Source organism: Myotis daubentonii, chromosome 3, assembly GCF_963259705.1.
Source record: "Myotis daubentonii chromosome 3, mMyoDau2.1, whole genome shotgun sequence".
NCBI lineage: Eukaryota > Metazoa > Chordata > Mammalia > Chiroptera > Vespertilionidae > Myotis > Myotis daubentonii.
In genome coordinates, this window is record NC_081842.1 from 163,994,247 (window position 1) to 164,007,174 (window position 12,928).

The 12,928-nt window shown below is 41.3% G+C and overlaps 1 protein-coding gene across 2 annotated transcripts in view; it reads right to left on the reverse strand.

Annotated features, from left to right (window-relative positions):
• Positions 1–12,928, reverse strand: part of ST6GALNAC3 (ST6 N-acetylgalactosaminide alpha-2,6-sialyltransferase 3) — a 518,000-nt gene that overhangs the window by 190,214 nt on the left and 314,858 nt on the right. For both annotated transcript variants that reach the window (XM_059689157.1, XM_059689156.1), the window contains exon 3: positions 7,745–8,154. In XM_059689157.1, the coding sequence (XP_059545140.1) occupies positions 7,745–8,154 (410 nt within the window). The remainder of the gene's footprint in view (positions 1–7,744; positions 8,155–12,928) is intronic.

The window sequence follows — 12,928 nt, forward strand, 5'->3', positions numbered from 1 at the left end:
TCTTTGTTTTCAGAGTCCAGGTAGAGTAATAGTATTTCTTTGGGTGAACTGGGCCGGTTTCTGCACCTTGTGGCTGACCTGGGCTGGCACCGTTTTTTTGTTCTTGTTTTTGTCTCCCTCGCGCTCCCGCCCGCCCCCCTCTCCTTCCCAGCCAGCTGCACTGCCTTTGTTGAAGGGACTTAGGGAGTTCCCAAATTCTCAGGGGAGAGGCTTAAAACCTCTTCCCACTCTAGGAACTACTAAATGTGTGCAGACCTAAGGAATGTGAGCCCATTTGATCCCTAAAGTCAATCACACAGTGGCACAAGAAACTTTCCAAATGGCCTCGCTGTGATAGCGAAACCTGGGCTGCACTTACAACCCACGCAGATGACAAAGCTGTCTCCAGCAGGAACACTGAGAAATGACACAACGCTGATTTCTTTTTCTCTCCTTCAGACTGAGTGGGAATGGATGGAGCATGCAGCCAAAGATTAGCCATCTCAGTATTTACCCATCACTTTCCCAGTTTGACAGTGTTTTCTGAGACTGACTTTTGTGTATCCTTTTTCCTAAATGATCCTTAAAAGTAACTCTCTCCCTTCTTATTCTGGGCACCGGAGGCAGTAACATCTTGAAACACTGATGTATTTGCTGCTAGCTTTCATCAATTTCACCCATCCCTGCAGGCGGAGCCACATTGGTCCCAGCTCAAAGGCCCTGCGTTAGCATTGCACTTTTAATGGGGATGGTAGCTTTCTCAATTATTACTTAATTAAATAATGGGTATGCATTTGCCAATGTATTTCTAAAGTGGGATGAAAGCTACAACTGCCCACCTGCCCACAGGTAAGCAGAATATCTCACACTGACTCTGTTGCTTCTCCAGAAGAGTTAACATTCCTTTTGCACCTGTACGTGGCCAGGCACATAATCATATTCTTTAAATGTTGAGTGTGGCACCATGTAACACTGTCAGCCATACAGCACCTCTAGGGTATTTCAGTCTTAAGATGTACTAATGAAAATATGTAAATGTCAGCAGGCTAATATTATTTATGTACACCAATCATTCAAAGGGGAAAAAGAGATCCTTTTTGGTCAATATTATTTTGAATATAAGACTTTTCATTTCAAAGGTTTCTGCTTTCTTGAAGATTATTGTCTCCCAGAAAAATATTTGGGAAGAGAAAATATAAACGTGACCACTGTCCAAAGGACCTAGAATCCCAAGGGAAACTAGACCCCCGGAGATGAAGAAAGAAAGGGCAAACAACTTTTTCTTTTCTCCCAGCCTTTCCATCAAGGTCGCCCTTTCTAATTAACAAGTCAAATAATTTTAGTAAGTAACTGATAAGAAAGCAAATTAAATTTTATTTGGTTTGGAAACTATTCCAATATACTTAAGAGTTGGTCTGAAGTCACTCTAAGAAATTTAACAGTAGCTCTGGCCGGTATGGCTCAGTTGGTTGAGCATGGGCCAGTGCACCAAAAGGGTGCTGGTTAGATTCCAGTCAGGGCACATGCCCAGGAAGTGGGCTTGATCCCCAGCAGGGGCCTGAAGGAGGCAGCTGATCAATGATCCCCTCTCATCACTGATGTTTCTATCTCTCCCCCTCTCCCTTCCTCTCTGAAATCAGTAAAAATACATTTTTTAAAAAGAAATTTAACAGTATACATATATCTTCTACCACTTCATGTTTTCTCAATGAGGAATCCCTTAAAACAAAAATAAAAATGACATCCCCCCATCAATGAGGGAGGAACTTATTTTTTTAGAAAGGATTTGACAATTTGAAGAAGCTAGCTTAGAAGCAAATTTTTCTTTGAGAAACTCCATTTAATCATTTACCTATCATGAATCACTTTAGCTAGTAAGGACACAATTTTTAAAAATTCTATAAATTATGCATTGTAATGGTGACATAATCTCTCCATTAAAAACTTGATGAGAAAAGGAGCACTTACTAAAGAGTTTCAATAAGCACAGGCAAATCAAAATAGCTTTACAACTATTTTGTTAATTTAATGTTAAATTAAATGGACATCCCTGTTTCCTGACTTCCTCAAGCCTGCAATTATGTGTACCACTTACCCTTATGTACTTGGGAGAAAAACATTTATAATTTTTGTTAGGACATAACCACACACAGTTTGTGAGCATGAACCCACATGAATGCCTGCCATTAAAATGCCTTCTTTGATGCAAAATAATCTAAAAATGGTTACTGTAATAATATTGCTGGTTGTGCTGTTATTCTTACTCTAAGATTGTTGTAGGTGTGTTGTGGGATAAAGCAGATGAGCATTTACATTGGTGTCTCTAAGACCTATGATTGTCAACATGGAGGAAAAAATAGATCTAAGATTCACGGGATAAAATAAAAGCTGGTAGCTCTGAATTTGAATAGAAAGTTTCAGTTTGAACTCATAATGATTTTATCTTCAAGTGATATATACAACATATGTTGTTTACATATTAGCTCTGTCCAATGAAAAGACCAAGAAACAAAGAGCAACCCAGTGCCAAGCACCTGTAGCACCAAAATTATGCTCTCTTCAATACTAAAATGAGAAGTATCTGAATCCAGGTTTTCACCAGGACATATACAAAAACAACATGAAGCATAATACCAGGAAGCAAAGAAGCCATCCAGACCACAAATGACATGTCAAACGGACTCAAAAGCCAATTGAAGAGATTCCCACAACCCAAAATAGGATAATTTGAACATAAGGATATAATTTTAATGAACTGAAATATTTCAAATATGTTTAAGTATACACTGAGTGGCCAGATTATTATGACCACCTGACGTTTGTAGGCAAATTAGCTATATTTCGCGCTGAAGTTGCTAGAGGGCCAGACCATTATAAATAGGGAAGCAGATTGTTTACCATGATAGTAGAAGTGATCTTTTTCTGAAGATATGGGTAAACAGTGTGATTTAACAGCCTTTGAACATGGCTGTTAAATATATATATATATATATATATATATATATATATATATATATATATGTGTGTGTGTGTGTGTATATATATATGTATATGTATATGTATATGTATATATGTATATATAGTGTCATATGTTAAAAATATATATATATGTCCTATCTAATAATAGACAAATAGGGTAATTAATGTACCTCTACTACGCTTCCCATTGGCTAATCAGGGCAATATGCAAATTAACTGCCAACCAAGATGGCGGCTGGCAGCCACACAGCTGAAGCAAGCAGGAGACTTGCTTGCTCCAGTGAAGGAGGAAGCCAAGGTTCCCACCTGCCCTGGCCCAGCTCTGAGCTCCTGAAGCAACAGCTCCAAAAGCAACAATGTTTCAATTATAGAAGCTACACAAAACCCAGATACCTGCTTTCAGCCAGCCAGGCCTCAGAGCTGGAGCCGGCTCTCAGCTCCAGTGACAGATATAGAAGATAAATAAGTCCCAGAATAAAAATAAAAAGAAAAAGGAGAGGTTGGGAGCTTCAGTCACCCGACAGCCTGAAAACAGCCCTCAGCCCCTCACCCAGACTGGCCAGGCACCCCAGTGGGGACCCCCACCATGAAGGGGGTGTGACCAGCTTCAAACAGCCATCAGCCCCTCCCCCAGGCTAGTCAGGCAGCCAAGCGGGACCCCAACCGTGATCCGAGACACCCTTCAGGGCAAACCAGCCAGCCCCCACCTGTGCACCAGGCCTCTATCTTATATAGTAAAAGGGTAATATGCAAACTGACCCTAACAGCAGAAAGACTGGGAATGACTGGTCACTATGACACACACTGACCACCAGGGGGCAGACACTCAATGCAGGAGCTGCCCTCTGGTGGTCAGTGCGCTCTCACATGGGGGAGCTCTGCTCAGCCACAAGCCAGGCTGATGGCTACCAGTACAGCGGTGGTGGTGGGAGCGTCTTCTGCCTCCTCAGCAGTGCTAAGGATGTCCGATTGCAGCTTAGGTCTCCTCCCCGCTGGCAAGTGGACATCCCTGGAGGGCTGCCAGGCTACCAGAGGGATGTCTGATTGCCATCTTAGGCCCAATCCCCCCAGGGAGCAGAACTAAGCCAGAAAGTGGTCATCCTCCGAGGGCTCCCAGACTGCGAGAGGGCACAGGCCAGGCTGAGGGACCCCCCTTCCCCGAGTGCACAAATTTTTGTGCACCGGGACTCTAATATATATATATATCTCCCACGTTCAAAGGCTGTTAAATCGTGTTGTTTACCCATATTGCATTGTTCTGGGGTAGTGGAGACCAAATATTTCCAAAGCCCCTTAAGAATGGTCACTTCTGTTGTGGTAAACAACCTGCTTCCCTATTTATAATTGTCTGGCCCTCTAGCAACTTCAGTGCGAAATTATAGCTAATTTGCCTATAAATGTCAGGTGGTCATAATCTGGCCACTCAGTATATAAGTCAATATGTAAATATTAGTAATAATAAACTTATTGGTCACTTTTGAATGATGTTAGGGAAGCAATATCTTAAAATTGATAAAGAAAAAGGATTGGTGCCATCTCTCTCTTGGTAACCAAATGGCTAATGAAGTCAAGTTTCTCTTTATAAAACATATCAGCAAATAAAGGAAAAAGAAATTATGAAATAGCACTATTTTGCAACCTCCAATGAATTATTGGACCTAGGCAATGATCATTAAAGACAACTAACATAAAAAGAGAAACCCGGACAGTATTCCTCCTGATAGAAGTATTACCCAATGATCCAATGGTCTTGGAAAACAAACTTGAACCTAATAAAACTTCAGTATAGAAATATCAACATAAAGAAAATATCCTGGTTACAATCAGCAAAACCTAGATTGAGAAAATTCTGTAGAACAAATGAACTTTTGTGTGTGTGTGTGTGTGTGTGTGTGTGTTTCTTGTTTGTTTATTTGTTTGTTTGTTTTAATAACAGAGCAAGAGAGAGGGTGAGAAATTCTAGATTAAGAGAAATATAGGTGACATAATTAATTGCAATGTACAGACCTTATGCACTCCTGATTTGAAGAATGTATGGACTTTAATGTTAATCCTAATTTAAATTAACTATTCAAATTAAATATTAATGAGATTATTGGAGAAATTTGAAAACAGACTAAATATATAACATTATTAAGGAAGTATGGTTGATTCTTATGTAGGACAATGGCATTGTGTTTATTTTTAAGAATCTTAATCTTTTAGTGATACATGCTGAAATTTTACAAGTGAAATAATATGATGTCTCACGTGTGCTTCAAAATAATCATTGGAGAGGGGAAAAGTAAGTACTGGTATAGATGAAACAAGGTTGGCCATGAATTAACAGTTATCCAATCTGTGTGGTGGGTATACAGAGGTTCATTACACCATTAGTGTCTCTATAAATATGACATTTTCTTTCATTAAAAGGTTAAAAATACTCATTTGACATTTGTCAATGAGCATCAGGTTACTATGGAAAGTACTTAGACAATAAAATCCAAACAACTATAATTAGGATATAGATTTAAATTAGAGTGGAGATAGCAGCGTTTGAGGTCATTTTGGTCAACTTTTGTCAAATAGATTTTACCTAAACCATGTATTCTGCTCATTTCTAAGCCACTAGCATAGTTGTCTTCTTTGGTCTGATTGTAGTATTTGGTGAAGCAACAAGACAGGATTAGACTTGATGAAGAAAACAGCAAGAAAGCATCAAAAAATTATTTGGCTACTACCCCTACATTTATTTTGATACCTCTACCAACTGAACCGTACCTGCAAATTAATTTTACCAGATGAGTTTTTCCCCACTATACAAACAGCTCCCCTCATCACAGGCAGTAGGAAAATGCATATCCCAAAGCTATACTCTCCCAGTTCTCGTTATACAATCCACACATTTGTGGCAGTGCTGACTCATGGAAAGCTCACAGCAAAAGGAAATGTGATATAAACACATGGAAACATATGGCTTACTAAGTTCTTCTCTGATACTCCAAAATGGTTCGAGGGCTTATATTATAACGGGGGATACCCCAAGTGCTAACTGTGACTGACTAATCAACAACCAAAGACCTCTAATTAATTGCATTGTTCTGGGGTAGTGGAGACCAAATATTTCCAAAGCCCCTTAAGAATGGTCATATTTATGTGAAATGGTCCTACATGTGAGATTACTTACTCTTCTTATCTCTACTGCCTGTCTCCTTCAATAGCTTATGCTATACTAATTCAAATCTAACCATTGAGATTCTTCTTGGTACGTCTAACAGTATAAGGGGACAGTATTACAGCTATTTCTGTCTTAGCTTTCATTAGAAGCTGTTCATTTTTAGTGCTCAGAAGTAGAAACACTAAATAGGAGATAAGATCCTATATAATAAAAGGCTAATATGCAAATCAACCAAACTGCAAAACGACTGGCCACTATGACACACACTGACCACTAGGGGGCAGTCGCTCAATGCAGGAGCTGCCACCTGGCGGTCAGTGCACTCCCACAGAGGAAGTGACACTCATCTAGAAGCCAGGTTCACAGCTGATGGCTCCCGCCTCAGTGGCAGCACTAAGGGTGTCCGACTGCTGGCTTAGGCCCACCCCCCACAAGGAACAGGCCTAAGCCATCAGTCAGACATCCCCCCGAGGGCTCCCAGACTGTGAAAGGTCACAGGCTGGGCTGAGGGACCCCCACCCCCACCCCCCGAGTGCACAAATTTCATGCATTGGGACTCTAGTTTGAAATAATTATCAACATTGAAATGATAGCCATAGACATCAGAAACTTTTCCCCTACATGATATACCCCAATATAAGGTTATGTTGATAATATTGAAGAGTAAAAGGTACAGATTTTGAGGAATCAAAATGTTACTATTGGAATTATAGCCAATGGTCAATTTATCCATGGTATTGCATGAATAAGCAAAATTCATGGTAATTTAAAACTTAGCAATTACTTTCAGTATTTTCTTTCAGTAGTACTTTACTAGAACTACATATATGAACTAAGAGATATTGATTTAGAATTCCACTTCTCTCTTATATACTTGCTACCCTTTTAAAGAGAGAAAACAAAAAGGCAGGCAATAGAGTTATGTGGGAGATGAGGGGGATGAAGAGGAAATAGAGAAAACAGAAGAAGTAAGGAGTAAGGAAAAAATGAGGTGAGCAGGCCTCAAAAAAAAAAAAAGAAGTGGAAGGCTGGTTTATAGAATGCTGCAGAAAAATGGATGCAATGAAAAGTGCAAATAGATATTTTAAAACTTGAGTGAGTAGTTTCTATACCTTATTTTTCTTCAAGAATTCACTGTTAATGATTTTAAGTAATGCATAATTTCAATCTGATATTCTGCTTAACATGTTAGATACCAAGTGATGGTGTGCCTTATTAGAGAATCAATAGCCTGTGTTTTTTTTTGTGGTCTCAGGTAAATTTTTGCCATTGTTTGCAAAGGAGTTTAGGTCCTAAAGTTCCTTAACATTTCTGTTTTGAAATGTTAAGGAACTTTTGGCTAAAATCCAATTTAATCAATAGCAAATTGAGCTAAATAAGAACAAATCGAAAGATATCCTGGGAAAGCATCCAGCATTTTTTGGAGCCTTAAGCCAATCAAATTGGAGAGAACAGAAGGTAGTGTAGGTGGAATTAATGGGACCAAGTTGCTGGCTCATCAAGTAATCATAATAGTCACAAGCACATAACAGTCAGTTTGAAAAATCTCTCCATTCATTTGATAGCTGACAGAGGACTCAGCAAAGATTCAACACAAAGGACAATAAGGCTGCTTCTCAGAGGACTCACCTGTCTTTCCCAGTTTCCTTCTTAAAAACTCCATCACAGTAACTCATGCGCTTCTCTGTGGTGACATAAATTTGGGCACTTGGATAGATATCAACAGTCTTTTTCAACATGTTGTAAACGATGCCATTGCCATCTTTCCTCATATTGCGGAAAGGGCCCCAAATCACATAAATAGTGGTGTTTGCCTCTTTGAAAAAATAATCAGGGCTTTTTAGCAAAAGAGGAACGCTGGTATGGGATACAACTCGAATCATTGTCATGCGGCCAACGTCTTCTTCGTAACCCTTGGTGGGGGCGTTGTTCATTCTCCAAATGCAGGAGGCCTGATCTATCTCATTCCCCACCTTCTGGCCAACCATCTGACCTGAGTTGGACACGATGGCACAAAGATCACAGTCCAGCTGCAAAGGCTGAAAAACATAAAGAGAAACAAGAAGAAATATAAATTATTAAGGCCCACCTATCCAAACAAGTTTCTCTGGGAAAACAGAAAATTCAGATATTATGTATACCTGCTGAATGTAGGAATATCTCTGAAATATACATACCAGTACTATACTGAGCGCCCCAGGATATCAAACTAGGGTCATCCTTTCATTTAAAAAGGGAATACAAATTGTTAAGTAATAATTTTAATTTCTATCCCCTCATATTGGTTTAAAGTTAAATGGACAAATTATCATGTGTTTTCCACTCTAAATGGTGACTTTTCATTCAAAACTGTTAATTTCAAATGAAATAAGGAAATATAAAAAGATCTGATTCTTTAATAAGGATGATGGCTAAAAAGAAGGCAAAAGGGAGCTATCCAGGCATCAATTCTATCTTTTACTTATGTGCATGAATGGTTATGTAGAAGTTGATGAAAATATGAAAAATTCAGCAAATACAAGGTTCTGAAAAAGATTTTCAGAAAACTGCTTAAGTCAAGTCTCAGGTTAGCAAAAATATTACAGAGATCCTTAAAAACTTCCTTTGCATCCCTGTGTTGGCTGGCTTTTGGGTTTACCTTTATTCTGGATGGGTAAGGAAAGGCTTCTTTTATGAACTCAGAGATCTCAGACTGTCCAGAGACAATCTCTAGGGCTACTCTAACAACCACCCTCCCTTTTCCTAACCAATGAGGTAACAGGGACTCATAGAGGTTAAGCACCAGCTTTCAGGACTTCAAATAAGCTAGACTGAGATAAGTGCTAAGTAAAGAAAATTAAAGCAAGGACAGGGGTTAATGCGCGCGCGCGTGCGTGTGTGTGTGTGTGTGTGTGTGTGTGTGTGTGTGTGTGTGTGTGTGTGTGTGTGTTGGTAGAGTGATCAGTAAAGGCCTTAGGAGAAAAATGATATGTGATGAATAATCTGAATGAATAGAGTTGGCTATAGGGATGTTTTTTTTGGGGGGGGTAATATGGGCTTGCTATGAAAAAGTTGAAAAATAAAAAATAAAAGAATTGATAAAAGGATGAAAGATCTTCAAATTTCTTCAACAATTGCTACAATATTTTCTTGTATTTTTCTCCTTCTAGATATATTATTGTAGGAAGGTTGAGAAATACCATTCATACAATTTGGTAACCTTGGTTTTTTATTTGATTTCATATCACTAAGCCTTTCCATGTCAATAAATAGTCCTTAGAGACATTTTTAATGTATATGCAATATTCCATGATATGGTATACCACAATGTACCTGCTTTCCTACTGCTGGGCATTCAGTTATTATCTGATTTTTTTGTATTATATAAAAAAGAAACTGCTTTGATGAACACACTTGTGCTTCCCATTGGATTTTGAATGCTAACAGTTATACATTGATTCAACTTTACTTCTTTGATTTAGTTTTCATTGTAGAACTATAAAATATGCTAGGGAGACAAAGGCATCTACTTATTTGAGAGGTCAAAATTAAGAATTTTGAAGAAACTTGACTTGTAGAGCCCACAAAGGTTCATTTATGAGGTATCTTAAAACTGCTAACAAAGGGACTGTCCATCACTCCTGCTACAGTTAGATTTCTGAACTAAGGTGACAGCAGGTAGTCCAGGCACTAGGTTAGAATAGGTCCCTTCAAGGTAGATGAGTATATTAGTGCACTTTAAAATGAGGTTCTGAAGATTGGTGCCTTAGTGAAGACTTCACCAATGGCCAAATGGAGACACGAGAAGGTGTCTCTTAGGATCAGGCATTGATCTAAGGCTCATCATCAAGCATCTAGGAGCCTAAAATCTTTTGGGGTGATAAAGAAGACTTAACTCAGTTCTCCAACGCCACTCAGAGTCATGCAAATCAATGCCTGATTTAAATCGAGTGTGTCATATGGCACACTCCCACTTATCACCAAGATGCATATGGTGCGGGGAAGTTATATTCAATTTTCTGTTCCAAGAGGTTGCTTCACTGTATAATAAAAGCATTTTGGGGGGTGTGGACTCCACCATTAAAAAAAATATCATAAAGGAAAAAGGAAGATATAAAGAAAATGCCTTAGACATGTTCTAATCTATAAAATGCAGCAATTTGCATTGGATTTCCCAGTCACAAAAGCGAATTAGCTGGTTCTGCTGTAACAAGGCTTAATTTAACTAATAAGAATCAACATACTGGTTTCACTTGACAGTCGTAACCCCTGAAAGTGATCAATTAAGACATCACAATCTGTTTCATGACAACATATCGGGATGCTGCAGCTGTGCAGATTATGAGGTCACCAGCTGACTAGCAACTTGAGGGCAAACAATGGGAACAACAGCCTCTTATTTAAGTAACAAATATGTAATTGGGAAGAGTGCTATGAATACAATGCCTTTGGGGGTAGATGATCATTTTTAAATTGCCTCTTTCTTTCATCCTAATCATTTGGCTGTATTGTCACCATGGCCAGAGTCTTAGGAGGGCATTGTCACATGGCCCTTCTGCTTAGTCACAGTCCTGCCTAGCTGTCTGACTTTCTGAATGAGGTACCAGGAAACATGTGTGCACACGGTGACTGCTCTATTTACCACTTGGTTGCAAGAACCATCCTTACAGTATGATAGGAGTGCAGGGTGAGATGAGTGAAACATTCTTCATCATAATAGAAGCTTCAGGTAACACAAAGAGCTTGCTTGCTAAGGCCCAAAGGACTCATTTTTACCTTTGAAGGCACCTTCAAACTACAGTAAGCTATGATAAAAAGAAAGAAATACCTAGTCACAAATGGACAGTTTGATCCAAGAGCTGTTCTTATCTGGTTATCCGAGCTCCTTTTATTGGCTTTATCCCTGCATCTTGTGATCTCAACTTTCTTTGTTAAAATGCACTGCTGTTTCTTGAGCTCATTTATAGTATTTGATTTGGGGTACTTGTTTGAAAATTTATTGCATATGCCTCCACTTGCTCAGTTTCTACCTCAGCAATCAGTTTCTTTCTAGGTTTTCTGAGACCTTTGGAAAGAACTGTCTGGTTCTACTTTATCAAGTCCTCTCTTTATTCTGAATTCTCTTTTTCTGTTGATTTGTCCCTATTTCTATGCATGTGTTGTTGTTGTTTTTTTTTTTTTTCCATTACAAACAACTTGACCTCTTTATTTTTATCCCGTGTACACTCAAAATATCATCAAGTCAAATCCTTTGGTTAGGCTTGGGCTGTGTCTATACACTGAGATCCCTACAAATATACAGCCAAGCCTGTATGAGCTACAGTGTCCCTGCTGAAAGAAAGACCACAAATGTAAAAAACTTCCTATTATTTGAAATCTAAGATATAGATTTTTATAATAATATTAGAGGCCCAGTGCACAAAAATTTGTGCACTCAGGGAGGAAGGGGGGGGGGGTCCCTCAGCCCAGCCTGTGCCCTCTCACAGTCTGGGACCCCTCGGGAGATAACGCCCTGCAGGTTTAGGCCTGCTCCCGGGTGGCAGAGGGCAGGCCCAATCCCTAGGTGCAGCCCCTGGTCGGGCTCAGAGCAGGGCCGATTGGGGAGTTGGGGCGCCGCCCCCTGTCATGCACAGAGCAGGGTGGATTGGGAGGCTGCGATGCCACCCTCAGTCACACTCAAGGTAGGGCCAATTGGGGGGTTGGGGCACCGCCCCCTGTCACACTCAAGGCAGGGTCGATGGGGAGGTTGTGGCGCCACCCCCTGTCACGCACAGAGCAGGGCCCATCAGGGGGTTGGGGCGCTGCCCCCTGTCACACACAGAGCAGGGCGGATTGGGAGGCTGCGATGCCACCCTCAGTCACACTCAAGGTAGGGCCAATTGGGGGGTTGGGGCACCGCCCCCTGTCACACTCAAGGCAGGGTCGATGGGGAGGTTGCGGCGCCACCCCCTGTCATGCACAGAGCAGGGCCCATCAGGGGGTTGGGGAGCTCACCCCTGTCACTCACAGAGTAGTGCCGATAGGGGAGTTGGGGCACCACCCCCTGTCACACACAGAGCAGGGCCGATCAGGGGGTTGGGGCACCATACCCTGTCACACACAGAGCAGGGCCGATCAGGGGTTGGGGCGCTGCACCCTGTCACACACAGAGCTGCAGGGCGATCAGGGGGTTGGGGAGCTCCCCCCTATCAGGCACAGAGCAGGGCTGATCAGGGGGTTGGGGCGCCTTCCCTTGTCATGAACAGAGCAGGGCGGATAGGGAGGTTGTGGCTCCGCCCCGTCACACACAGAGCCACAGGGCGATCAGGGGGTTTGAGCGCTGCCCCTTGTCATGATGATCCAGGAGCCAGGAGGCCTTGCGGCTCCACTGATCCTGGTGCTGGGAGGCATATTACCCTTTTACTATATAGGATAGAGGCCTGGTGCATGGGTGGGGGCTGGCTGGTTTGCCCTGAAGGGTGTCCTGGATCAGGGTGGGGGTCCCCACTAGGGTGCCTGGCCAACCTGGGTGAGGGGATGATGGCTGTTTGCAGCTGATCACACACCCTTCAGGGTTGGGGTCCCCACTGGGGTGCCTGGCCAGTCTGGGTGAAGGGCTGAGGGCTGTTTTCAGGCTGGCGGATGACTAAAGCTCCCAACTGCTCCTTTTTTTCTTTTTCTTTTTATTCTGGGCCAGCTTTAGCTCTGACTCCAGCTCTGAGGCCTCTGCTGCTGAAAGCAGGTATCTGGTTTGTTTGTGTTCTATAATCGAAACACTATATCAACTCCAACTCTGAGATCCCGGCTCGCTGAAAGCAGGTTTCTGGGGTTTTGTTTAGCTTCTATATTTGTAAC